Raw genomic sequence first — 23,431 nt, 5'->3', positions numbered from 1 at the left:
TGTGAAGTTACACTCGTACTGCGCTGTCATGCTTGCATTTTGAAGCCTTTTTCTAATCCGTTTAGCTTAAGAAAAATTTAAAAAGTCTTCTTTTTTTACTTTGTGTCTTTGTATAAGTAATAGAGATGGCATGACAGTATGGCAAAATAAAGAACCAAAATGTCTATGACGATATTGTAATTGTTGTTTTAAGGGTACGCAAGTTAACACTCACTTGGTCAAAAAACAAAATAATAATAAAAACAAAAACATTCCTTGATTCACTGTGTGATGAATTCCTATTAAAGTGCAGTAGAATGGCACTAATTATAGGTCATTTGAATATTTTTTATCTACAAATAGATTGATTTTAAAAAAAATCCCTGTATTTTTAAGATTTAGCAAATATGACAATTACTTTTAAATTAATCACTAATGAAGACAGACTTTTTGCTCCCTAATTGTGGTTGGCATCATATTTATTTCTCCTTGACGGGTCTAAATCAACCAAAGTACCACCACAAACAAATTCTGCATCAGTGAATCAAATGTCTGAGGTCATTATGCTGCCGTCTGTGTGTTCTGTGCAGTGTGTTGGAGCCTGAAAAATCTTTGGTGCTGGCAGAGAAAGGCAGTGGAGATGAGGAGGTTGAGCTCATTATTGCAGGGAACAAGTTCCGTCTTGTGGCCACCATGAACCCTGGAGGTGATTTTGGAAAGAAAGAGGTCAGTACAGGGCAAAACAAAAATGTTGAGGTTATAGAAAGTTAAATACAAAGTTAAATTCTCTATTGATTGTGTTAGTGCTAGTGTTTGCAATGAAGAAACCAGTGTGTTTGCATATATACAGCTGTCTCCAGCACTCAGGAACCGATTCACAGAGATCTGGTGCCCCCAGAGCAACAGTCGCAATGATCTAATACAGATCATCCAACATAACCTGCGGCCTGGGCTATCTCTGGACCAGCATGACCACCAAGGTGAGCCTCTAGAATATTTTAATCTGATTGGATTATTATTGTTCACCTGTACTGTTTCAGTCACATATCATTGCTTCTTTTTCCATTTCAGGTAAAGACATAGCAGAGCTCATGCTAGACTTCATCGACTGGCTGACCAATCAGGAGTTTGGTCGGCGTTGTATTTTAAGTGTGCGAGATATTCTGTCATGGGTTAATTTCATGAACACTGTTTGTGAGCGCGACGAGGATGGCTTTATGACCATGGGGGAGCTGGAAGAGGAGGAGCCGGATTGGGACCTAAAACTTGACACCGTAACAGCCTTTATTCATGCAGCTTGCCTCGTGTATGTGGATGGAATCGGTTCAGGTGAGAGCATAGGTTTTATGCTGCCTTAGTGTGGTACATATCTACACTAGTAAAGGTATTTATGCAATTAAACAAAGGCCTTATTGCACCACTGTTTAAAATCTTGGGGTCTGTAAGATTTATTCTATCAATTTATTTCATAAAACAATAATAATATTGTTAGATATTATTACAAAATACCTAAATTATTATTAAAATATTATTACAATATATCTAAAAAAAGTCTTTTGACCTATTTGTATGTAATCTGTTGTAATGTGAATCCTCAATGTTCAGCATTATTACTTTAGCATTTAGTGTCAACACTCTCTTTCAGAAATCAGTGTAATATTTAATTTAATACTCAAGAAATATTTTATCGTATTAGAAAATTCTGAAAAATGTTGATCTTCTTAATGATTTTGCGGTAACAATCATTTACTTTACATTGGATTCTTTGATGAATATAAAGTTACAAACATTTATTTGAAAGGTAAATATTTTACTGTCACTTTCAATTATTTTGTAGTAGGACTTTTACATTTTTTTTCTAAAGAAGGCAATCTTACAGACCCCAAACATTTCATTGGCACAAGATTCCGGTCTATTATTTCTTCCTTTATTATTTCTATACTATTGAGAAAAACCTATATCTTCTTTATGCACTGTTTTTTTTTTTATGTTCTTGGTACCAGGAACCACAGTGTCAGCAGCAGAGAATGCACTGGTGGCACGCAAGTTGAGTCTGGAATACCTGGAGAAGAGACTAAGCAGAATAACAGAGCTGGATGAGGAGATGCAGGAAGCTATCAGAGTCTACAACACCAGCGTCTCCAGAGAGCCCCAGTGGGGTGAAGGGTTCTTTGGCATCGACCCCTTCTATATTGCTGCTGGTGAGAATTTACAGAGACAATTAATTATTTAAAGTCATCTAAGATGACTGTCCAATAAAGTGCTACTCATTTGGAATCTCCTAATACTTAATCTACCCCAGGTTCCGAGAGTGAAGGCAGAAGTCTGTCGGACTATGCTCTGAGTGCGGGCACCACTGCAGTGAATGCCCAGAGGATTCTGCGGGCACTGAAGCTTCAGAGACCCATACTGCTTGAGGGCTCTCCTGGAGTGGGCAAGACTAGCCTGGTTGCTGCCCTTGCCAAGGCTTCTGGGAACCATCTTGTCAGGATCAACCTTTCTGAACAAACCGTATGTCAAAGAAATTAGCCAAACACTAATATTGACATATACAAATATTATATTAGATTTCTCATCAGTTTTAGATCACGTAGTGTATAGTTAGTAGTGTTTAACTAGTGTATAGATTTCAGTAGTGTGTTAATCATACTGTTTTCTCTCTGCACAGGATGTAACCGATCTGTTTGGGACAGATCTGCCAGTAGAAGGTGGGAAAGGAGGGGAGTTTGCATGGCGTGATGGCCCCTTACTTGCTGGACTGAAGGCTGGACATTGGATCGTTCTAGATGAGGTGCATAAAATGTTTGATTGAATGTTTATAACCCTGTTTATAACTAACCAAATCTTAAATGTTATTGGGTAGAATTAGCTGATTTGGTAGAAGACTGTTGGTTAATCCTATCCCTCTCATCTGCTCAGCTGAATCTTGCCTCTCAGTCAGTTCTGGAAGGTCTTAACGCATGCTTTGACCATCGTGCTGAGATCTATATCCCAGAGCTGGGCATGCGCTTCCACGTTCAGCAAGAGAAGACCAAGATCTTTGGCTGCCAAAATCCTTTTACACAGGGAGGAGGGCGCAAAGGCCTTCCCAAGTCCTTCCTTAACAGGTTCACTCAGGTAACCTTTTTGTCATTTGAATATTTTCTCTTCTGTCTTAAAGAACAATATACGATAAGAGACCAGCATGCATGGATCTGCATTCTTTTATTTTCCTCAGGTTTATGTGGATGCACTAACCAATGAAGACATGCAGTTTATTGGGGACTCCATCTTTCCTAACATCGACAATGCAATCATCTCAAAAATGGTCCAATTTAGCAACCGGGTAAGTATTTTTGTTTTGCACTTTTAAGGCAAGACGTAGTCAAAAACACCTTTTTTTAATGCAAATGTCGCATTTGAGATTTTAACCGTTTGGGGTTTTGTGTTTGTTTTCGTCCAAGTATCTCCACTTCAGAAGCAATTAGGCCAAACTTTAAACATTTTTTTCACATCTATATTCTGAAGACAAATTATTTTCTGGCATAATTTCTTTGATTATGTATTATTCCACAAAAAATGTGAAAATATATTTCTAAATTTTTGTGCCAGAAATGTATACTGATAAAAAAAAAACAATAAATTGGATAATTTCTCCTTTGCATATTTAAGCATACTTTTTTGTTTCTTAAGCTTGTCCAAGAAGTAATGGTTGACAGGAAATGGGGACAAAGAGGAGGACCATGGGAATTTAATCTCCGTGACCTGTTCCGCTGGTGTCAGCTGATGCAAACTGACCAATCACCAGGCTTCTTCAACCCTGGACAGCATGTTGGACTTGTGTATGCAGATCGCATGAGGACTGAAGCAGACAAGGCCCAGGTAGTCATGATCATGAAGATTATCAAGAAGACATAAATATAAGCCTTCTGATCTATAATAAATAATCTATCCTCAGGTGTTAGCAGTGTTCAGGAAAGTGTTTGGAGAAGACTTTGAGCCTTACATGGGCTCCAGACAGTTTCATATCACACCACTCAACCTGCAGGTTGGTCAGAATTTTATTATAACACTTAGAATAACAAATTATATACTTTCTTAATGCTTATTGTTTTTTGAAAACATTGGATATTTACATAACGTCTCTTTAAAACTGTCATGCAATATCATATAGTACAATAATAGTATATTCATGTTTTCTCTTGTTTTATATTGTTTTTTTACTCTAATCTTTTCTGTAACACAATAGAGTAAAATACATTAAGATATTATTAACATATTATTATACTTTATTTCTTATTAAGTCTTAAAATATTGGGTAAACAGAGATTTTCAGGAAAAAAAATATATTTGTTAATCTACACTAATGTACTTTGTCTATTAAATAAAATGGAATTATAAGTCTAAAGAAACACCTTTCTATCACCCATATGCAGTTGGGTTACTCAGTCCTGCAGCGTAGTGGAGGGGCACCTATTGCTTTGGATCCTCCTTTGTCGATCACCCATCATTCTTTGCGTCCGTTGGAGGCTCTGATGAAGTGTGTGGAGATGGGTTGGATGGTCATATTGGTGGGTCCCACTGCGAGTGGAAAGAGCAGCCTAGTGCATCTGCTGGCACTGTTAACAGGACACAGACTGAGGGTCATGGCCATGAATAGCGCAATGGACACAACCGAGCTGCTGGGTGGCTTTGAGCAGGTCAGTTAAAATACCATTGTGTTCAATTGTTTTATAACCAGGGGTGTAAAAAATAGTCAATAATGATAATCAAGGAAAGTATTGATGCTGAGTGAAAAACATTCATTTAACTTTTTTTTAAAGTACATATTTAAATTGTACTTTTTAGTTTTAGAATTAAAAAAGTAAAAGTAGCCATGAAAAAATAAAATGCCCAAAAATAAAAATTTGATTAGATTGAATCATTCTACAGTATAATGTGTCTATAATTATTGTGTTATTTGTCATTCAGACATGCAAAGGTTTAGCTTAAGTTGGAAAACAAAAATGCAATGGCAAAGGTCAAAGAACATCTTGACCTGAAGTTACTTGATTTATTAGGCATGGGTTTGTTATCATTATTATTATTACTTCATTTAATAAAGGTCTGTTAACATATCCAAAAAACACACATCATTTGTTTTTTGAACATTTGCGTGTTTACTATATCTAATGTGCATAAGATAAAAGAAGATTAACATAACCTAATTAATTATTAATTAATTATAATAATTAAATTAACATAACCTAATTTTTTTAGGTTTAATACAATTGTCTGGAGTAAAAGGTAAAAAATTGTCTTCAGAATTATAAGTTATTATTAAAATTATAAGTTTGTAGAGCTTAAGATGTTTATTTCTATCATTTCAGATGGGGTCAGGCCGGGCTTGCCTTGCCCAGTAAATGAATATTCATGTGATGCATTTCAATTACCGCGAGAAAGTAATCAAATCATTTTTACAACATTAAAATCCATCCCTGCAAAGGTAAAACAAAGGATGACGGAGAAGTCAAAAAGAGTGAATTTTTACTGCGGTCAGGCCAGCCGCTAGTCCAAAAAAAAAACGGTCATTCTAGCTGCCAAAGTATTTCGCGCATACATTGCGTATTACGGTAGAGTGCTAACAGGCATGTATGCACACCAAGCTGACAGGGACGATGCCGAGGTCACTCGCTACATTGAAACTGCTGTCATAAAAAAATAAAAGGATGTTCTTGGCTAGTAGAAGATAAACAAACAAACCTACCAAAAACTTGCAAAATTAGCCAGATCAGAACTATGCATCTCGGCCTGTAGCAGCATCAGTGAAAGGGTGTTCGGTGCTGCTGGACCCACCATTCTGAGCGCAGGACTCCTCTAAAACCATTTACAGTGCATTCAATGAAGTTCCTCCACAAAAACACATAGCCTAATTTCGGTGAGTAAATGGTTTTTAAATTATAAATAAATAATAATTAAACCATAAAAGCATAATGTAGACAGATTATACAGGCTAATGTTGGCATAGGCTATTCTTTTAATATTCAGCTTCACCCTAAGGCCAGATTGTAAAGAGAAGGGGCGAAACAAATCCCGTAGAGTATTTATCTTAATTTCGTTATTGCCAAATACCCGTCATAATTAAGAATTTATTTTAAATTAATTTGTTAAGAAAGACTTCATTTCATTGGTGTGTTGGCCAATTTAAAGGCTAAGTGTATGTACCTAGCCCTATTTAGTGCTGAGATGTTAAGATGTTACAGAGGACTTTTTTTTTTGTTCCAACTTTCAAGTGGCCTATAGCCTACGCTTTTTATGAATAAACTATGTTAAAACAAATTACTCATTCTTGAAAAAAGGCAAAAGATCTGTGTGCATGTGCACATTTGAATGATGTCCGGCTATAAACGGGTTCAGGCTTTATAAAGCTGTCAATCAAGCTCGGGCCGAATTCTGTCGGGCTCGGGTCCTTTTGGGCCTAATTTTTATGACCGATTACAGCTTTATCAGATTGTACTGTAATAAGTACAATACAAGTACAATGTAGGGCAGATTCCCCCAAAAATGTATCACCTAAAATTAATTAAGTGTTTTGCACTCCATCTATTAACTTGATGTTATAATCTTTTTTTTGTTTTTTTTTTAGGTGGACATCATACGACCCTGGCAGCAGGTCTTGGAAAGCATGGACTATGTTGTTGCCATGGTAACCAGGCGAGGGCTGATGTCACTTGACGGAGCAGTGCAGGACACTGAGTTTCTGTTAAGCACCTGGAGCACTTTCCGCCGATGGCTGAGAGAGGAGGGGCTAGACACCACTGAGGGCCAGCTCACATTTGAGGCTTTAAACAAACTGGAGGTCATCATTGTTCTGCTGCACAAACTCAACACTAAACTCAAGGTCTTCACAGGTCAGGACACCTATAGTTTGCCTTGCAAGTTTGAATAGTTTTCTGTGACTGTTTTTCGTTTTAGTTGAATTGTCAACAGGAAAATTATTGACCTAACAATTTTTAACTAGCTTTACAAATAAGTATAAATGTGTTTATTTTTTATTTTAAATAACAAATGTTATGAAAAAACTGTACAAAAGCACGCACATCTCTCTTAATTGGGTGCTCAGCCAAAACCGCAAAAAGTGCAAATTAAATGTAAATCAAAGGCGGCAACACCAAGGCTCCAAAAATACAAATTTATTAAATTAAAAAGGCTGACACAGAGCGTGTAACGTTTCGAGCCACCCGGCTTTTCATCAGACAGTCTTTTGATTTACATTTAAATAACAAATGTTAAAAATTTGTATTATCATTAAAAAAATTTAATTGTAAAATTTGAATTTGTACATATGAAATCAATTTAATTATTTAAAAAAAAAAAAAACCTTACTTTTTATTAAAACATGACATTAAGTGTCATAATTCCTGTTGTGCAGATATGTCAAAGCTGCAGATGGACTTCACTCTACTGAAGGAGCGTTTGGCACAGATGCAAGATGGCTGGACTCATGGTGGCTTTGAGTGGCTGGATGGGACGTTAGTTCAAGCGCTGCAGGCTGGAGACTGGTTGCTCATGGACAATGTCAACTTCTGCAGGTCAGATGTTATTATCTTTAATCAAATTCTAAGTATGCTATTAGTGGAGCCTCTTAGTTTGTTGATAAATGTATGGACCAATATTTTAATAAAAACATTTTGGCTCGTTTCAGTGTGTTTTTTAATCAGTTTAGTAAATGATTCAGTGACTGGCATGTAGCCATCTGTTGTTATTACGCACATTACTTGAAAGCTTAAAAAAAAATCTGGGAAAGCAAGTGAATGAAAAATAGTTGATGACAATGATTTTGTATTTAGGGACAATATATTTAATAACATTAGTGTTTACACTATAAACTATTGTCTATTAATAGTATTGTCTATTAATAGTATTGTCACTATTGTCAGAGCAAATGCTTTTATGACTAGCTCTGGAAGTCTACAAAGCTTTTTATGAGACCAGCTACTCTGTATTTTTATCACCCATTTGTGATCTGATGAAAATGCATCTTGAAGGTATGGTTCACCCAAAAATAAACGTTTACCTAACATTTACTTTTCCTCAAGTGGTTTCAAATCTTTATGATTGTCCTATTTTTGTTGAACACAAAATAAATGTAATAATCATTGACTTACATGGAAGGGAAAAATACTCAGGAAGTCAATAGTTACAGGTTTCCAACATTTCTCCAAATAAAATCTTTTGTGTTCAAAAAAGAAAAAGAAACTCAAACATGTTTGTGACTAGTGTAGGTTGACTCAATTTTAACAATTTAAACTGTGAGTGAACCATCATTTTATTTACAGCTGTAAACAAAGCCCTAAATGAACTGTTTATGTTTCAGCCCTTCAGTGTTGGATCGACTCAATGCTCTTTTGGAGCCCGGTGGGTCTTTAACCATAAATGAACGAGGGATTATTGATGGAACGACGCCCACTATCACCCCCCACCCTAACTTCAGGTATATTCAAAGCCTGAACTGACAGTATTTCTCATCAAACATTTTGAAACCTCATTTTGACATGTCATAATATGCATCAGAAAAACTTTTGCTCAATTCTGGTTTACTTTTGTGTTCCAGGTTGTTCCTCACGATGGATCCCACACACGGGGAAATCTCCCGAGCCATGAGGAACCGTGGTGTTGAGATCTACATCCCTGGCGAGCATGAAGGCGTTTGCTGGGATACTCTGGATCTGAAGATGGTTTTACACACCCTGGGCGTAACAGGAGACTGTGTGTGTGACCTGCTCATCTCCATTCATTCAGAAATCAAGAAGACCATATGGGGTGCGTCTGTGATGAGTTCACAAACTTAATATTGATGTTGTGCCTTTACTGTATTTTCTTATGGATTTTGTTTAATATGTCCATTTAGTTTTACCTACTCTTTATGATACTTTTTAATACATCCAAAGTCCTTTTAAGGCAAGTCATTTCACTCGCCGGCCATCTTTGAAACGCCTCTCGGGCAGTATGCTTGGGCATTCTATCTGAATGGGGAAACATCAAATTCTCTAAAACTACTTGTCAAGCTTATAATTGAATTTCATTTTAGAATTCACCAATGTAACTAAACAACAACTGTCTTTTTAGTTTCATTTCTAAATGTTGGAATCACACAAAATCTGCAGAAACTCACGTTTGGTCCGAGCCCCTCCCTCGGAGTATTGTCAGTCTTTATGGCTCCTGTACTAGAAGGCGGGCTTCATTTGCCATATTGACAGTTACACTTGTCTCCATTCAAAACAATACGAGTGACATGTCTTCTGTATTCTATAGTGTTTGGTACATCAGACTAAACTAGATTTAAAAAAAAGCCTTGCCTGGTGGATATATAAATGGCTGGATGGATAGATTGCTTTTAAGTAAACAGACAAAATTTAATGGGATCGTTCACTCAAAAGGAAAATTCTGCCATCATTTACCCATCCTCAACTTGTTCCAAACCTGTTTTAGTTTCTTTCTTCTGTTGAACACAAAGCAAGATATACTGAAAAATGTTGGAAAAAACAGACATTGGCTTTCATAGTATTTTTTTGTTCCTTCTGTGGATGTCAGCGGCTGCTTTTTTCAACATTTTTCAGATCATCTTGTTTTCTGTTGAACAGAGGAAAGAAATGGATATTTTAAATATGTTTATTTGGATATTCTATCTCTACCATTTTCTAGACTCTCCTGCGTCCTCCATGTCCTCTCTTCTTCATGCTGCGTCACTGTTGTCTGGTCAGCTCCAGAGAGGAGTGGATCTGCCCAGTGCTCTTCTGCACGCCTGTGGAGAGGCTTATGCTTTCTGCCAGCGCACCATCGCTAACCAGCAGGTTCGCTGTCATTTTTCATAAACAGCGACAAGATAAATGATGCCAGAATTTTTTAATTATGTCTGATCTAACCCACCTCTCTCTTTCTCTCAGCTGGCACAGGAAGTCATAGAGAGGCAGTTGGCAGTGCTGGACTCTGAGGACTGGGGCAGTGGGTTGTTGTGTGCAGGCGTTTGGCCAGACCGCATCCCTTCAGCGCTCATGTGCACAGAGGACTCGTGTTTCTCTAGTGTTCAGAGAGATGGTCAGGTCCTCCTGTACTGCCTAAATACCCTCAGCTTGTATGGAAAAAGGTCAGAACTACACTGTATAATTTTTAATCTCATTATCGCCACTTTATTATATTTAAAGGCAAAGTATGAACAATTTATTTCATTAAAAAATTCCAAAAAATACTACAACAGAATTTTTACTAGTGACACGGACCGTATCCTCCTGTATGGCCATGCTAATGATGTCATACACTCCCACTTTCCGATTTGGTTTATAGAGAACGGGGTTATATAAGTCGACTGTGTCATAACAAAAGCTTCCCTACTTTCAGGCCACATCATGCTTGTCTCTTATCCACAGTCTTTTTTTTCACTTTGACAGCTTTCAGCATGCTTAATGCAACCATGATTTTAATTTTTGAAAACTTTAGCTCATCCATGGACATGATTTCTCTTAGTATGTAATGGAAACCACAACTCCTATGATTCCACACTAATCAGCATCAAAATATGCTTTTGTTTGTGAGGAATACACCCTCTCTAGTGTCAAAAAGACATACTGTGCCTTTAATGAGCTTGTCCTAATATTTATACTCGTGTAAGAACAATGTATTTATTTTTTTAACTTTCAATGTTTTTAAGTTGATTTAAAACAATCTCCTAGCTTCAGTTGAGTTTTTCTTTCTGTGTAGATATTTATTTGTTTATTTGTTAAGCGTTTTATTGTCTTTAATTGATTTAGGAGTCGTCCACTGAGTCTGGTTGACCTGCAGAGGGCGATGCAGAGCGGTGCTGTACTGGATGGGCTACAGTTTTCTGGAGGTGGAGGACTGGATGGAGGGGCTGAGAATGCCCTGCTTCTTCTCCCGACTGCAGTTAAAATACTGACCGAAAGAGCTTCTCACAGTGACTGGGTACTTAGAACCAGCTGGATTTCCCACCTTACCAAAACATACAAACATGCACCAGGTAGGCTGCATAAGGGAAAATAATTGCCTTGTTAATGTGTTTAGTATTACTTATGTAGTCACAGCACTTGACTGCTTAACTATCCAACTCCTGAGATCTTACTTCTCCTTGCAGATACAGCTTTGATGCTGTTGGAGGCTGGATGCACAGCGCTAAAGGCCATATTCAGCAGCAAACTCATCGGGAAAGGCAAATGTCTTGCAGAGCTCTTGCAGCCACACAGCACAGGTACATACTTAAAGATACATTTTAAAGATGAAGTTTACATTTTCTTTACTTTTTAGTAAATATGTATGATCTTTTTATGCAAACATAAAAGTTTTTTTTTTTTTTTTGCTGTTGTCTATGATAATATTATAATAATACTTTTAACAATGTAAATTATCACAGTATTAATGACAATACATCTACAAAACTCAAACAAAAACAGAGTAACTCTCAGCGAGAGTTAAAGAAACATCATACACTAAACCTGTTTAACTCATTCAACTTTTTTCTTTGTCAGATGATTACAGGATTCTGGTAGATATGCGCTGGAATAAGCAGTACTTGGACATCTTGGCCAACACTTGCAACTTTGAGGATGAGGAGAGATACATGGAGTTTATGGAAGCCCTCAATGCTGTTGCAAACAGGTTATTTCTCATTCTGTATAAATACAATAGCTGTATACTGTATATTAAACATGACTGCTGAGTTTGGGGTTGGGTTTATTCTTGTTATGGAATGAAAATCATTTTCAGCATCGTTACTCTAGACTTCAGTGTCACATGACCCTTCAGCAACCATTCATATATGACTATTTGCTACACAAGAAAAAATATGTTTGCTAAAAACTATTTATGAATTTAGTTTCAACTGTTATGAGCTTAATTTAAGTAGAAATATTTGTACCATTGTACTAGATCATTTAATCCATCTTCGTAGGCCCAAAATTTAGAACAGTAGTCCAATTATGAACTAATATGTTTTATGTTATAACAGAATCATGTTGTTGATGGACCGAGAAGAGAGAGCTGCTATTAACAGCACAGATGGAAACTCTTCACCACATAACAGTGCCCTTAGACTGGCCACTTCCTTCTCCAAAGGTACAAACACACTTTCATAGCCGTTTAAAATACACTTTTGATAATAGGAGACATTTATAAATGCATTTTTTGACATAAATTATAAAATTCCAGTTTGCTTTTAACCAAGCATATTAAATAATTGCCATTATAGGGACTGTGGACATAGGACACCTGCCTCATCCAGTGTTGGTCCACCTTCGCTCATTCTTTGACCTGTGGGATTCATTCATTCTGCAGGCTGTACAGACAGGCCAGCCTTACATCTCTGACCACCTCATGTTTGAGGTCAGAAGAGTGTTTTATGTCTTTTTGTAGCCATGCTGTAACTATACTGGTTTACAATGATGTGATTGTGTCTCCAGATCCTGCAGCTGCTGCAGTGGAGGGATCGATTCTGGCTGGTGTGTAACTCTCTGTCTGCGGATCCTCGTGGTGTGTGTGTGCTTTCTCTGCATTGGCAGTGGGTGCACAAAAACTTAATTTTGCGGCTGCCTCAGCTTTTAATGGGGGATAGTGATTATGAGTGAGTAATGGCTTTAATGTGAAAAAAATGCCTTCATATAGTGTCTTCTTTAGTATTTATCTTCATATGTGTGGTTGTTTGTTTCAGAGGCCAACAGGAACTGCACACCATCTCCACAGCCATCCAGAACTCACTTTCCTGCTCTGTCGCTGTGGCGTCTGCTCTGAAGGGCATTCAGAAGACATTAGGAAAGCCACTGCCATTTAAGGTTTGGTGACAGAGAGTAAAATTTTATATTTCAGAAAATTCTGCAGGTTTTAGCCAAATTTATATTTAAAATTTTAAATGTATCTTTCAAAGTTTGCCTTGTATGTTTGCAATGAGGCAACGTACACATGTTGACTGCTGAATATAAGTGTTTAATGCACATTTATGCATTGAGATATCGGAACAATTTAGCATATTGAATCAATGGACTATTTGGTACCTTTAAAAAAGCATTTAGTACATGAAAATTCTTACATTCCTACAAAAGCCTGAGATGCCCTATGAAAAATAATTAAAAACAAAATGTTTGTATCCAGCTAGAGACTGTGGCTGAATGTGCAGGCCGTCTGCGAGTGCTGTGCAGGGCTTTGGATGTTCGGGACCTGCGCCTAGACAACAGCCTCGCATCCTTATGGAAGCAAGAGGTGTCTCGTCTGCGTGGTGTGGCCATGGGCATTGACTCCAAAGAGGCTCTGCTGGAAGCTTGGGGTCTGGTGCTTCAAGCCAACCTTTTGCTGGAGCCGCAGACCTCTGGTAAACTGCATATTTTTATGACATATTTTTTGGCATTCATACAACCAGCCAAACCTCTTAGCTTAACAGTGTTCCTTCTGTCCAGGTATTCTGGAGAGACTTGTAAGCTGTGTGGATCAGCAGCAGGGTCATATGGCTTCCTGTGGCCTGCTAGACTCTCTGTCTGAGGATGAGGAGGATGAAGTGGGGGACAGTGCTGCACCAGGCCGAGAGGTGTTACTACAGCTGGCACGCAGGGCTCAACTGTGGCCTGCACTTGAGGAGCTGGCGGTGCTTAACCAGATGAAGGTCACCACAGACCTGCTGTACCTGTCAGTCACATCAGGGTATGATGGGCTTTCATTTTTAAATAATTAAAGTGATATATTGGTCAAACTTTATTTTGATGGTCCATTTGTTAAATTGAAGTTACATTGCATCTACATGCCAACTAATTCTCATTAGATCATGAGTAGACTGTTAGGTTGGGGTAAGGGTTAGTGTAAGTTGACTGGTACTTGCATGAGTAGACATATAAGTTTCTTATAGTCGCTTAAATTTCTGTTAAAGGGCTGTTAAACGTCAGTATCAACAGATAATAAGCAGACAGTCTATTAATACTCAAATGGACCATCAAAATAAAGTGTTACCAATATATATTATAGGTGCATATTAAAAAAAATATTTTGATGGGTAAGTGACATTTACAAAGGGAAATTTAAAATGATTTATATCATGGTGTTAAATATTTTTACCTAACATATGTTTTTGTATTTGCATTTTTTATTTAAATATAGTAATAATGCCATTTAAAAGACTTGCAGGAAATATTGTGAAAATTTTCAAATAGTTACACAGTAAACATATAACCTTGTAGATATTTTCATTTGCAAAAAGATAGTAGGCCACCTAATATCATAAAATTATGTGTTAACATTTTGTTTAATTTGTCATTTTAGTATATTAGTATATTTTCCATCTTTGATTTAAACATTTTTCAGTTGACAAAATGTGTTTAATAGTTTGCAATACTAGAAATTGTCGCTTAATTTTGTAAAGTAGTTGGGATTTGTAGCGCACTGCTGTTAATGACTTTTTTTATTGTAAATATTTATTTATTTACACAAACTGTGCTGTGTACATTTGTTTTTTTGCAGAGGCAATAAAAAGGCAGAAGAGAGTTTGCGCAGGTCTTTCTCCAATCATCTGCGCTTCTGTATGCAGTCGACCCCCATGAACATCAGACAGCTGCAGCCTCTCTGGTTCCTGCTCGGCACTGAGCGGGTCTGTTAAATCTCCTTCTTAATAATTGTTTGTGCTTTACCTCTAAATGGCTATTGATTAGCTTCAGTTCATAAAAATGTGTCCCATTATCTCATTTCAGTATTCTAAAAGTCCCAGTTGTCTGTAGAATCTGTCTGTGAAGGTTCAGTTCAAAATACCGTAGATATGATTTACCCCACACTGTAAATGCCCTTTTTGGATGAAAGGATAGCCCTTTTTTGTCTCTTTAAATGCAGTTGAGCTGCCTCTTCACCACCTCATTTCTTAAAGTGGGTGGTGTCTTTACAGCTTTGTCCTACAAATAAATTTGCTTTGCTGCACAAGTGACTAAGAGATTGTTGTAATTCCCTCACTAGCCTGTGGAGGAGCTGCCGCTGGTGTGGTGTGAGCTGCTGTCGGAGACACTTGCAGTGATGTGGAGTGGCAGTGTGACCTCTGACCCCGAGCGCTGGCTCAAGTGGAATCCACTGAACCCTGAGGAAAACATCAACTCCAGATCACTGCTGGGACCCTCTGATACGGTGTGTTTGTGTTTTGTAAAACCATTATTAATTTTTATATGTTTTTAACTTGTATAAACAGCTTGTTTCTTTGAAGAAGAAAAAAACAGCACCCTTGATATGATATTTGTTTTTGTAAAGGGTCCTGGTATGCTGAGTCGTGCCGTGTGGTCCCGCTCCATTCTGGGTGTTCTGAGTAGCACTGATACTTCCGGAAAGTGGGATCCATCAGGGTCACACTTCCTGTCATCCTCACGGGTGACTCTGGGCGAGTGGAGAGAGAGAACTGGACAGTTACAGGATCTGAGTGCTGTTATCTGGGATAATATGACTATGCATGAACTTGCTGATTTCAGGTATAGAAGCTGTTTAGTATCTCAGCTTATTTGAAATTATTTCTATTTTTAAGTAATTATTTTATATTTATTAACTTTGATAATTGATTCCATTTCGACATAGAAGAGATGCATACACATTTTTTGTGAGAATTTTGAACATAAAGATTGTTGTAAGAAATTGTAAATTTATTTTTCAAAGCAATAAATTGGTATACATTTAGTGTCTGTTGAACTTTTGTAAATAATATTTAGCAATTATAATTTCTGTGTTAAAAAAAAAAAAAAAGTAAATGCATGTGGAGCGAGAAGTTGCAGACCTGTGTTATAGGTAGTAGAGTTATTAAGGCCCAAAGTAATATGCAATAAAAACAGTTTGCACTTTTAATGCGTTCTAAGACTTGAATATATTGTAAATATTTTTATTTTTTAAAAAGTATTGTTATTTTTATTGTGTACGATATGTAGTGATTTGTTTTATTCTTCTCTTTGACTTTCCATAGACTAACTGACTGTAGGTTGCAAGGCCTTGTGTTGCGTAAACAGCTGCAGTCGATCTCTGAGCTGTTGTCTCCAGGTTTACAGGAGAGCTATTCTGAATCCTGCGATGCTCTAACAGAAGGCCAGGACCCTATTCGTGCTGCCCATGAGATTCAGATCGCCCTCAGAGAAGGCCTGCCTGAAAACCTGCTTCCAGAGGGCTTTCTGGAAACCTTAGTGACATGCTTGACACAGTTTGCACACAACCGGGCACAGGATTCAATCCAACTTGCCCGTTCTGGAGTTTTCTGGGTGAACATGGGTCTGCTGCAAATCCAAGTTTGGGCTCCACAAACTATTTTTGACCCTGCAGTAAAGAGGGCCTATAAGCTCCGTTATGCACAAGAGGAGGTGAGACTGCCTTTGCAAAGGGGTTAATTTTGTAATGTTTCTGGAGATCTACTGCAACCTTTAAAGTCCACGTGATATGTAAATTTACAATGGTTGTTTTGCTAGCACATTTTTTTTTTTTGTCTTAAGGTGAACAAATAATCTGTGCAAATTAATCTACTGAAAAAATCTTTGTTTTGGTAAACTTTCCATTTGGTAAATCTAAGCATTTGCTTTTGCTCTGGAATAGCTATTTTTATCTGATGATGTCAGTTTGACGGATTGATCCAACTTACTTTAGCCATACCCATCCAAACTTTATACTGGGTTAACTGGTTAACTGCTGTGTCAAATCACTTGCTATAGATTATTTGTGGGATGTTTTTCCCCTCACGCAAAATCTAATTTTAAATCTAACAGTTGAATTTTTTTAACTTGTGTAGAAGATGCAGCAAACACATGTCATTCTTGACATTTATAACACATTTCCATTGACTTTTATGCAATCCGCTAAATAAATACTTAAATTTACATGTATATGAAGACAGGAAAAGCCCAAAAATAAGCCCCACCTCCTACTCTATATTTTGTGTCTGTTGGAAATGTCAACATACTGAAATAAAAGTTGACTCAGACTTGAAACTTAATCCAGATCAACTTGAGATGTCTTTGTGTGTTTCAGCTTGCTTTGCTACAGGAGGAGTGGAGAGGGCGGAGTCTCTCCTCACAGCTGCTTACAGGGGCGGAGCTTGAAGAGAGTAGCACAACCGACAACTTCCAACATCCTCGCATTAGGTAATGAAACGTTCAGAATTCTTCTCTTACAAATTGTCACATAGGTTTATACAGATGCAGAAAATACCAGTATTATATAAAATAGTTGGCCGTAATAAATATGTTAAGAAAATATAATTTTATATCAAATAAATTTATGTTCAATTTCTATTTAAAACCTATTATACACATTTACATAATACATTGCATTCTATATCAGTACCATATTAGATTTTCACCCTGTACAAACCAATATTGGATATTTAACTGTTTGTGCTACTGTAGATATCAGGAACATATCAGTCGATATTAGAGATGATCAGCTATTATTAACTTATATTGGGTATTTTAATAGTTTTTTGCTCAGGTCTATGTTTTACAGCTTACTCTGCGAATGTGTGTGCATACAAAAGATATTGGGGCTGTACCTTATCAGTTATCAGCCTTTACTAACCAAAACTGCAAAATACTCCTGTTTTTACTGCTTATACAAAAATTTGCATGAATGTTGGATTTATTGGTTGAATGTTAGATTTTTTTTCTGTCAGTATCAACATGAAAAAAATTCTTTTTCTACTAATATGAACATGAAAATGCCCCCTTATTTTTACGGTCGTCTACACAGATATGTCAGTTTTCTGTGTTTGTATGCAGGGATGCACGATATATCAGTGACCACATTGTTGTCAGTCAATAAATGCTATTTTGATTTGTATCGTTATCGATCCAATATCAAAATTAGGCCAGTATCTTTAAACTGATAGATTGCATAATTGTACAGAACTGCTTGCCTCGCGTATGCGTGGGAACTTGTTTAGACTTGTCCGGTGCTTAGGCATAAAGTTTCCAGTTCGGCTACACTCACCGTTTTCTACGAAAAGGTGCTAAGAGTCGTTCAATTGTGTCATACGTTAATATGCATATTACTGATGTCATCACGTTCTACCATTTCGGTTTGTTTAACAGCCTATGGTCAATAAAGAGTATTTATATATGCACTACACTTTATGTAAGCATGTCAGTTTAACTAAATTTATTGCTGTTTGAATACAATATATCAGTATAGATGTGTAGGGAATTTGCAGTAATCTCTCAGATGTAATGAACTCAGACAAGTTCTAAAACTCTCACTTAAAATATCGATGATTGTGAAAAAGAAAAGAAAAAACGGTCTAACTAAATAGTTAAAATGAAGGAGAGGCTGATCGCTTTGACTGTACAAGGGAAAATACATTCACACAGCCGATGCTAAATCCTTTGCCGTCGGTACGCAGAGCGGTGATCTGCTTTGCAGGTGGGAGAGACTGCTGTACAAGAACTGAGGCGCTTGTCAGTGCTTTGAGGCAGTGGAGGAGCCGGCGGCATCACCCGCAGCCTGTTGATAAGAGTAGGGTTGGTACAGTTCAGACTCAATCCCCATTAACACACACAAAAGTCGCTAGATTTGTCACTAGTGGAATTTTTGAAAATTTGTCGCTAGTGGGGTCAGAAAAGTCGCTAAATCTAACAACAAAGTTACTAAGCTGGCAACACTGGCTTCACCACAACGAAGCTTTCCTCACATTGTTTATTTTTTCAAAGTCCGTCCTTGCTTTATGTGGTATTGATATATCTCAGTGAGTAACCATATTCCTTTTAATTGTAGATAGGTTGATAGATAAATTATTAGCGTGTCATTGCGTATTTTGGTTTAAATCGCCTCAGGAAAACTTTACATGTCTAAACATGCGGAGATACAGACGTGCTAAACAACTTGTTGGGTTGTAAATCTAATATGATTATTTGTTCTTATCAACACGTTGCCTGGCATGTATTATTGATGTAGCCTAAGATTATATTCAGTTTGATCGGCATATTTATTTTTATCATATTATTTTTTATTTTATTATAACAAGTGCACGTGATGGCTTTCAAAGCGCACACACTGATCCGACAAAGCCTTCACAGCAGCTGTGGTGCTCTGATTAATGTAAATGTTTTATTAATGAATATGTGTTATTTAACATGTTTGGGTGTGCACAGGGGTGCAGCAGTGTTGAGGATCTATGGTTTATCGCTATTGAATTTCAACTACAATTTGAGATGTCTTTTGTTGTATGTGATGTTTGTAGGTACTTATGGATCCGCATGCAGCAGGTGAAGGAGCAGATTTGTGAACTGAGCCGTAAACAAGCTTACCGTCCTCCTGAACCTCAGTACGGGCGCCTGTATCAGGAACTCCAGCACTACTTGTGCAGCATCGGCCAACCAGCTGCAGTGGGTGACCTGCTCTCACACCTCCTGAAGGCCCTACAAGCCCCAGGACCAAAATCTAAGCTAGGCGTTCAGGGTTTGTTGAAAGAGGAGGCCGTCTGGCAGGCTTCACAGCACCGCTTCTCCCAGCGGCTGCTTGAGGAATTCCCGCTTTATCCTGATGTGGTGGTGCCTCTGCGGGCAGCTATTTTGCAGGTGCAGCATGGGATGCGGCTCCTGGCTTCTCAGGTGTCCTTTTCAACGACTGCCCAACCAGGTCTGGTGCACCTTGTGTCCACCATGCTTACTTTTCCCTGTCCAGTAGCATCCTCTGATCTGGCCTGTGCAGATTACCTGTGTTCAAGGGAGTGCTTGCGTACACTGAAAACACTGGGAAAGCAGCTGCCAGCTACAGAGGTCAGCCGTGTGATCCCAGATCATGCAGTGCTGCTGCTGAACGCACTGCTGTACATACAGAGTCACACACTGAGTGCTGGACAGCTCAGTGCAGAGGCGCAAAAGCTTTTCAGACATGTTTGCCAGGTGAGATATGGAGTAAACATATGACAAAAATGATAAACAATTGCAAATTTCAATTATATTTAAAACCTATGTATTTATAATTGATAGATGAAATAGATAGATAAAATGCTGTTGTACAAAACATCATTACATCATTTGTATCAGTGTTGACGTATATATTCATATTGTTTAAATACAGCTCTATTTTGTTAAAATATAAATTTTTAATATAACTTTTTTTGATCATTTTATGTTTCATGATAAATTATTTTTTATTTTAGCTAAAGTAATTCTTTGTAATTATTTTTTGTTTTAATTTCATTACTTCAACGATTCACATAGCATTTTTAATGTTTGTTTTTGTTTTAGTTATGTTTAAGTAATTAATTTATTGTCAACAAAAATAATAAAAATAATTTATTTTATTTCAGCTTTAATAACCATTTATTGGCTACTGTTTTTGATTTGTATAATTTCTAAATGTATATAATTGCATAATATCTAAATGGTTTTAATAATTTAATACTTTGTCAATTTGTTGGTAGTATAGTAATTAATTTTTTTAATGCTGATTTAATAAATTAAATTGTTTTAAACTTTTTGGAAAGATTTTTTTCTCCATGTTACCAGCGTATAGTTTTCTGTACTTGTTTTTAGAAAGCGTTTAGATGTTCAAACCACCAGAGAAATTATTCAGCTTAGTGACAGAAGCTCTGTGCTATAATTTTAGCAGAAGTGATTTGATGACATGGTTTATGTTTTGCTCAGGCTATAGTGAATGAATGGGATGAACAGGAGAAGAGAGCGAGAGAAAAAGAGCAGATGGAAGCCAGTCTGTACCGCAGTCGCTCTCGTCTACACGGCACAGGCCTGACAGAGGACCAGCAGGAAGAAAGAGAGTTCAGACGCTCTTTCCCTTCCTACCACAAGGTAAAAAAAACTAAACCAGTTATTATGCATCAGGTTAAAGGAATAACACACATTTGCATGTTTTGTTACTGTATCATCAAATCCGTCAAAAGTTTCTTCTGTGCTTTTTCTTTTCTACAGGATTTTGCTGACATCACTTTAGAGCCTAGTCTCGATCAGCCAATAATCATAGAAGATGACGATGATGCAGATATGAAGGCAGAGTCTAGTGAAACAAGCAGCTTATTGATCAGCAACATGAGCAGAGTGGTTCAGGTCCATCAGAGGCTCTGCTTGTCTTTTGCTCGGTCACTGTGGTACCATTCTGAGCCACCAACCAATCATGCCAAAGACCACATCAGTGCCCTGGTCTCATCTTATCAAATCACAGCTCCACTGATAGCCCGCTTCTATCATCTGATGGGTACGAAGAATTTTGTCATAAATAAATCAATTAATCTGTGGATTTCTGTGGAATGATGAATGATGAGTTATAGGACCTTGACTAGAGGAGCTGAATAAATAAACATAGGAGCTTAACAAAAAAGCATATTATATATAAATGTATTTAAAGTTTAAAATGCTAATTCAATTTAATTAGAACCAATTGTTCGGTAAACTAAGCTACAGTACATTTCTCATGTACGAAGGCTTGGTTTTATGCATATAAGAGTAATAACACAGGCTCCTGCACCTCTCTTCTGATCTTGTTTTTCTTCTTCTATTCCAGACTGTGAAGTGAACTCTAAGTTAATGGGTTCTCAGCTGCTCCTCAGCACTCTTCTGCAGAACACCGTCAGTGGGTCTGGAGGGTCAGCTGGACTGATTCTGCAGAATGACGGCCCGTATGACTTCTACAGGGAGCCTAACATGAGCCAGGCCCGGCTGTGTCTTCCAGCGCTGGAACAGCTGAGTAAGGCAGTGAGGCAGCGGCTCAACGACTGGCCAGAACACCCTGCACTTGTTCAGGTGCGAGAGACACTTACTGAAATTCAAAAATGAATTTTTAACATAACAGTTTGTTGAAATATACAGAAATGCGATTTACTATTGTGCTGCTAAGCTTTTTTAGTTCAGCAGATTTAACCAGGTATTAAATAATTCTTCTTAAATAGTTCTAATATGCCGAGTTAGACTTTTTTATATTAATTTTATATTACTTTTTTTATTAATGTTTACATTTTTTGGTTAGGATTTCAATAATTTTAGGGTTTTTTTACTAAAACTTGAAACCGGTATATAATTAATTTTGTGGGGCACACTGCAGATTATGTGTAGAAAAAAACTTACAAGATGTATAAAATCTGCTTTAACTTAACATTAATATTTCTGAATACAAGGGAAAGTATGAATGTAATTGGCTAGGCATTAGTGGTGTCCCCACTGTAGTTTGAAAGCCCTGGTTTAGTTAACATTTTACATCAGGACCAGTGTGAATCTGTGTATTTTCTTTTTCTATTCCTACAAGAATTTTGTAAAAAATAAATCAATCAATCTGTAGATTTCTGCGGAATGATTTAGAGTTATAGGACCTTGACTACAGGAGCTGAATAAATAAACAAAGGAGCTTAACAAAAAAAGCATATTATATATATTAATGTATTTAAAGTTTAAAATGCTAATTCAATTTAATTAGAACCAATTGTTTGGTAAACTAAGCTACAGTACATTTCTCTAATAATACATCCTCTAAAAGACATAGAAAATGCTACTTTACAAAAAATTTTATACACATATCATCAAAACATCTGAAGATTTACTTATTATTAATAATTTAACAAATAAATATAAAATATGCATTTACAAAGTCAACCGTGTATGTAGATTTAATGTACATTCTGTCTGGGTCTTCATATCTTAGTCGAAACAGGAATTTTTTTAAACCTGTGCCTATTTTTCAAGTGTTGTCTCGATATTGTGTATCACAGATCATCATGGTAATTGAGCGGATACTGGCCTTCAGTCTGTCCAGCCCTCTAGCAAAGTTCCTAAATGGCCTGGAGATTCTGCTCAGCAAAGCACAGGTAGAGGAATCTGTCCTCAAACACTAGCCAGTAGTGTACTAGGCTTAGATCATAAGTTTGAGAGCAGTTCTTTTGTCATTTCTTCTCTCACAGGACTGGGAAAACAATGCCAGCCGAGCAGTGTCTCTTAGAAATGAACTGGAAGTCGTCACACAACTTATCATTCAATGGAGAAAACTTGAGCTCAAGTAAGAGACTTATTAAACAGACTGTGTTTATTAAAGAAATAGTTCACCCAAAAGTAAAAATTCTGTCATCATTTACTATCTTTCCACTTGTTACAAGCCTGTTTTGTTAAAAAGAAGATATTTTGAAGCATGTTTGAAACTGGTAGCCATTTTTAAGTTAATCTTGCTATGTTTCCAAAATTCAACATTTCAGTCCTCTTTTGTGTTCAGCAAAATAAAAAAGTGGACTGGGCTTAAGAGAGTTAAAAATTGCTAAATAATGTGACATTTTGAGGCAAACTGTCCTTTAAATGGCATGAGGTGGCATTATCTGAACATTTCAGCTAGATTCAACTACTTTAATCTCCTTTCTCTGTGCAGCTGCTGGTCGAGCAGCCTAGATAACGCACTGAAGCGCCACGCTGAGAATTCAACCAAGCACTGGTTATCCATTTACCAGCTCATAGAGAAATACCTGCAGGAGCAGAAGACAAACTCCAGACATGGTAATTCTCTTTGATTGCTT

The 23,431-nt window shown here is 37.1% G+C and overlaps 1 protein-coding gene across 1 annotated transcript in view; it reads left to right on the top strand.

The window, feature by feature from the left end:
- mdn1 (midasin AAA ATPase 1) overlaps positions 1-23,431 on the top strand; it is a 70,774-nt gene that overhangs the window by 30,070 nt on the left and 17,273 nt on the right. The window contains exons 32-69 of the mRNA XM_087298163.1: positions 570-705; positions 830-959; positions 1,051-1,308; positions 1,983-2,180; positions 2,282-2,490; positions 2,648-2,770; positions 2,899-3,096; positions 3,197-3,304; positions 3,652-3,840; positions 3,917-4,006; positions 4,395-4,658; positions 6,584-6,848; positions 7,370-7,529; positions 8,315-8,431; positions 8,552-8,760; positions 9,643-9,791; positions 9,885-10,084; positions 10,746-10,972; positions 11,087-11,200; positions 11,478-11,607; positions 11,957-12,063; positions 12,197-12,330; positions 12,408-12,568; positions 12,656-12,776; positions 13,093-13,309; positions 13,395-13,635; positions 14,446-14,572; positions 14,929-15,093; positions 15,214-15,428; positions 15,911-16,298; positions 16,960-17,072; positions 19,163-19,826; positions 20,574-20,735; positions 20,856-21,138; positions 21,445-21,683; positions 22,643-22,738; positions 22,832-22,926; positions 23,287-23,411. Of these exons, the coding sequence (XP_087154289.1) occupies positions 570-705; positions 830-959; positions 1,051-1,308; positions 1,983-2,180; positions 2,282-2,490; positions 2,648-2,770; positions 2,899-3,096; positions 3,197-3,304; positions 3,652-3,840; positions 3,917-4,006; positions 4,395-4,658; positions 6,584-6,848; positions 7,370-7,529; positions 8,315-8,431; positions 8,552-8,760; positions 9,643-9,791; positions 9,885-10,084; positions 10,746-10,972; positions 11,087-11,200; positions 11,478-11,607; positions 11,957-12,063; positions 12,197-12,330; positions 12,408-12,568; positions 12,656-12,776; positions 13,093-13,309; positions 13,395-13,635; positions 14,446-14,572; positions 14,929-15,093; positions 15,214-15,428; positions 15,911-16,298; positions 16,960-17,072; positions 19,163-19,826; positions 20,574-20,735; positions 20,856-21,138; positions 21,445-21,683; positions 22,643-22,738; positions 22,832-22,926; positions 23,287-23,411 (7,127 nt within the window). The remainder of the gene's footprint in view (positions 1-569; positions 706-829; positions 960-1,050; positions 1,309-1,982; positions 2,181-2,281; positions 2,491-2,647; positions 2,771-2,898; positions 3,097-3,196; positions 3,305-3,651; positions 3,841-3,916; positions 4,007-4,394; positions 4,659-6,583; positions 6,849-7,369; positions 7,530-8,314; positions 8,432-8,551; positions 8,761-9,642; positions 9,792-9,884; positions 10,085-10,745; positions 10,973-11,086; positions 11,201-11,477; positions 11,608-11,956; positions 12,064-12,196; positions 12,331-12,407; positions 12,569-12,655; positions 12,777-13,092; positions 13,310-13,394; positions 13,636-14,445; positions 14,573-14,928; positions 15,094-15,213; positions 15,429-15,910; positions 16,299-16,959; positions 17,073-19,162; positions 19,827-20,573; positions 20,736-20,855; positions 21,139-21,444; positions 21,684-22,642; positions 22,739-22,831; positions 22,927-23,286; positions 23,412-23,431) is intronic.

This window comes from Danio rerio, chromosome 20, assembly GCF_052040795.2.
Source record: "Danio rerio strain M-AB ecotype USA chromosome 20, GRCz13ab, whole genome shotgun sequence".
NCBI classification, from domain to species: domain Eukaryota; kingdom Metazoa; phylum Chordata; class Actinopteri; order Cypriniformes; family Danionidae; genus Danio; species Danio rerio.
This window is presented reverse-complemented; position numbering and strand designations above follow the sequence as displayed.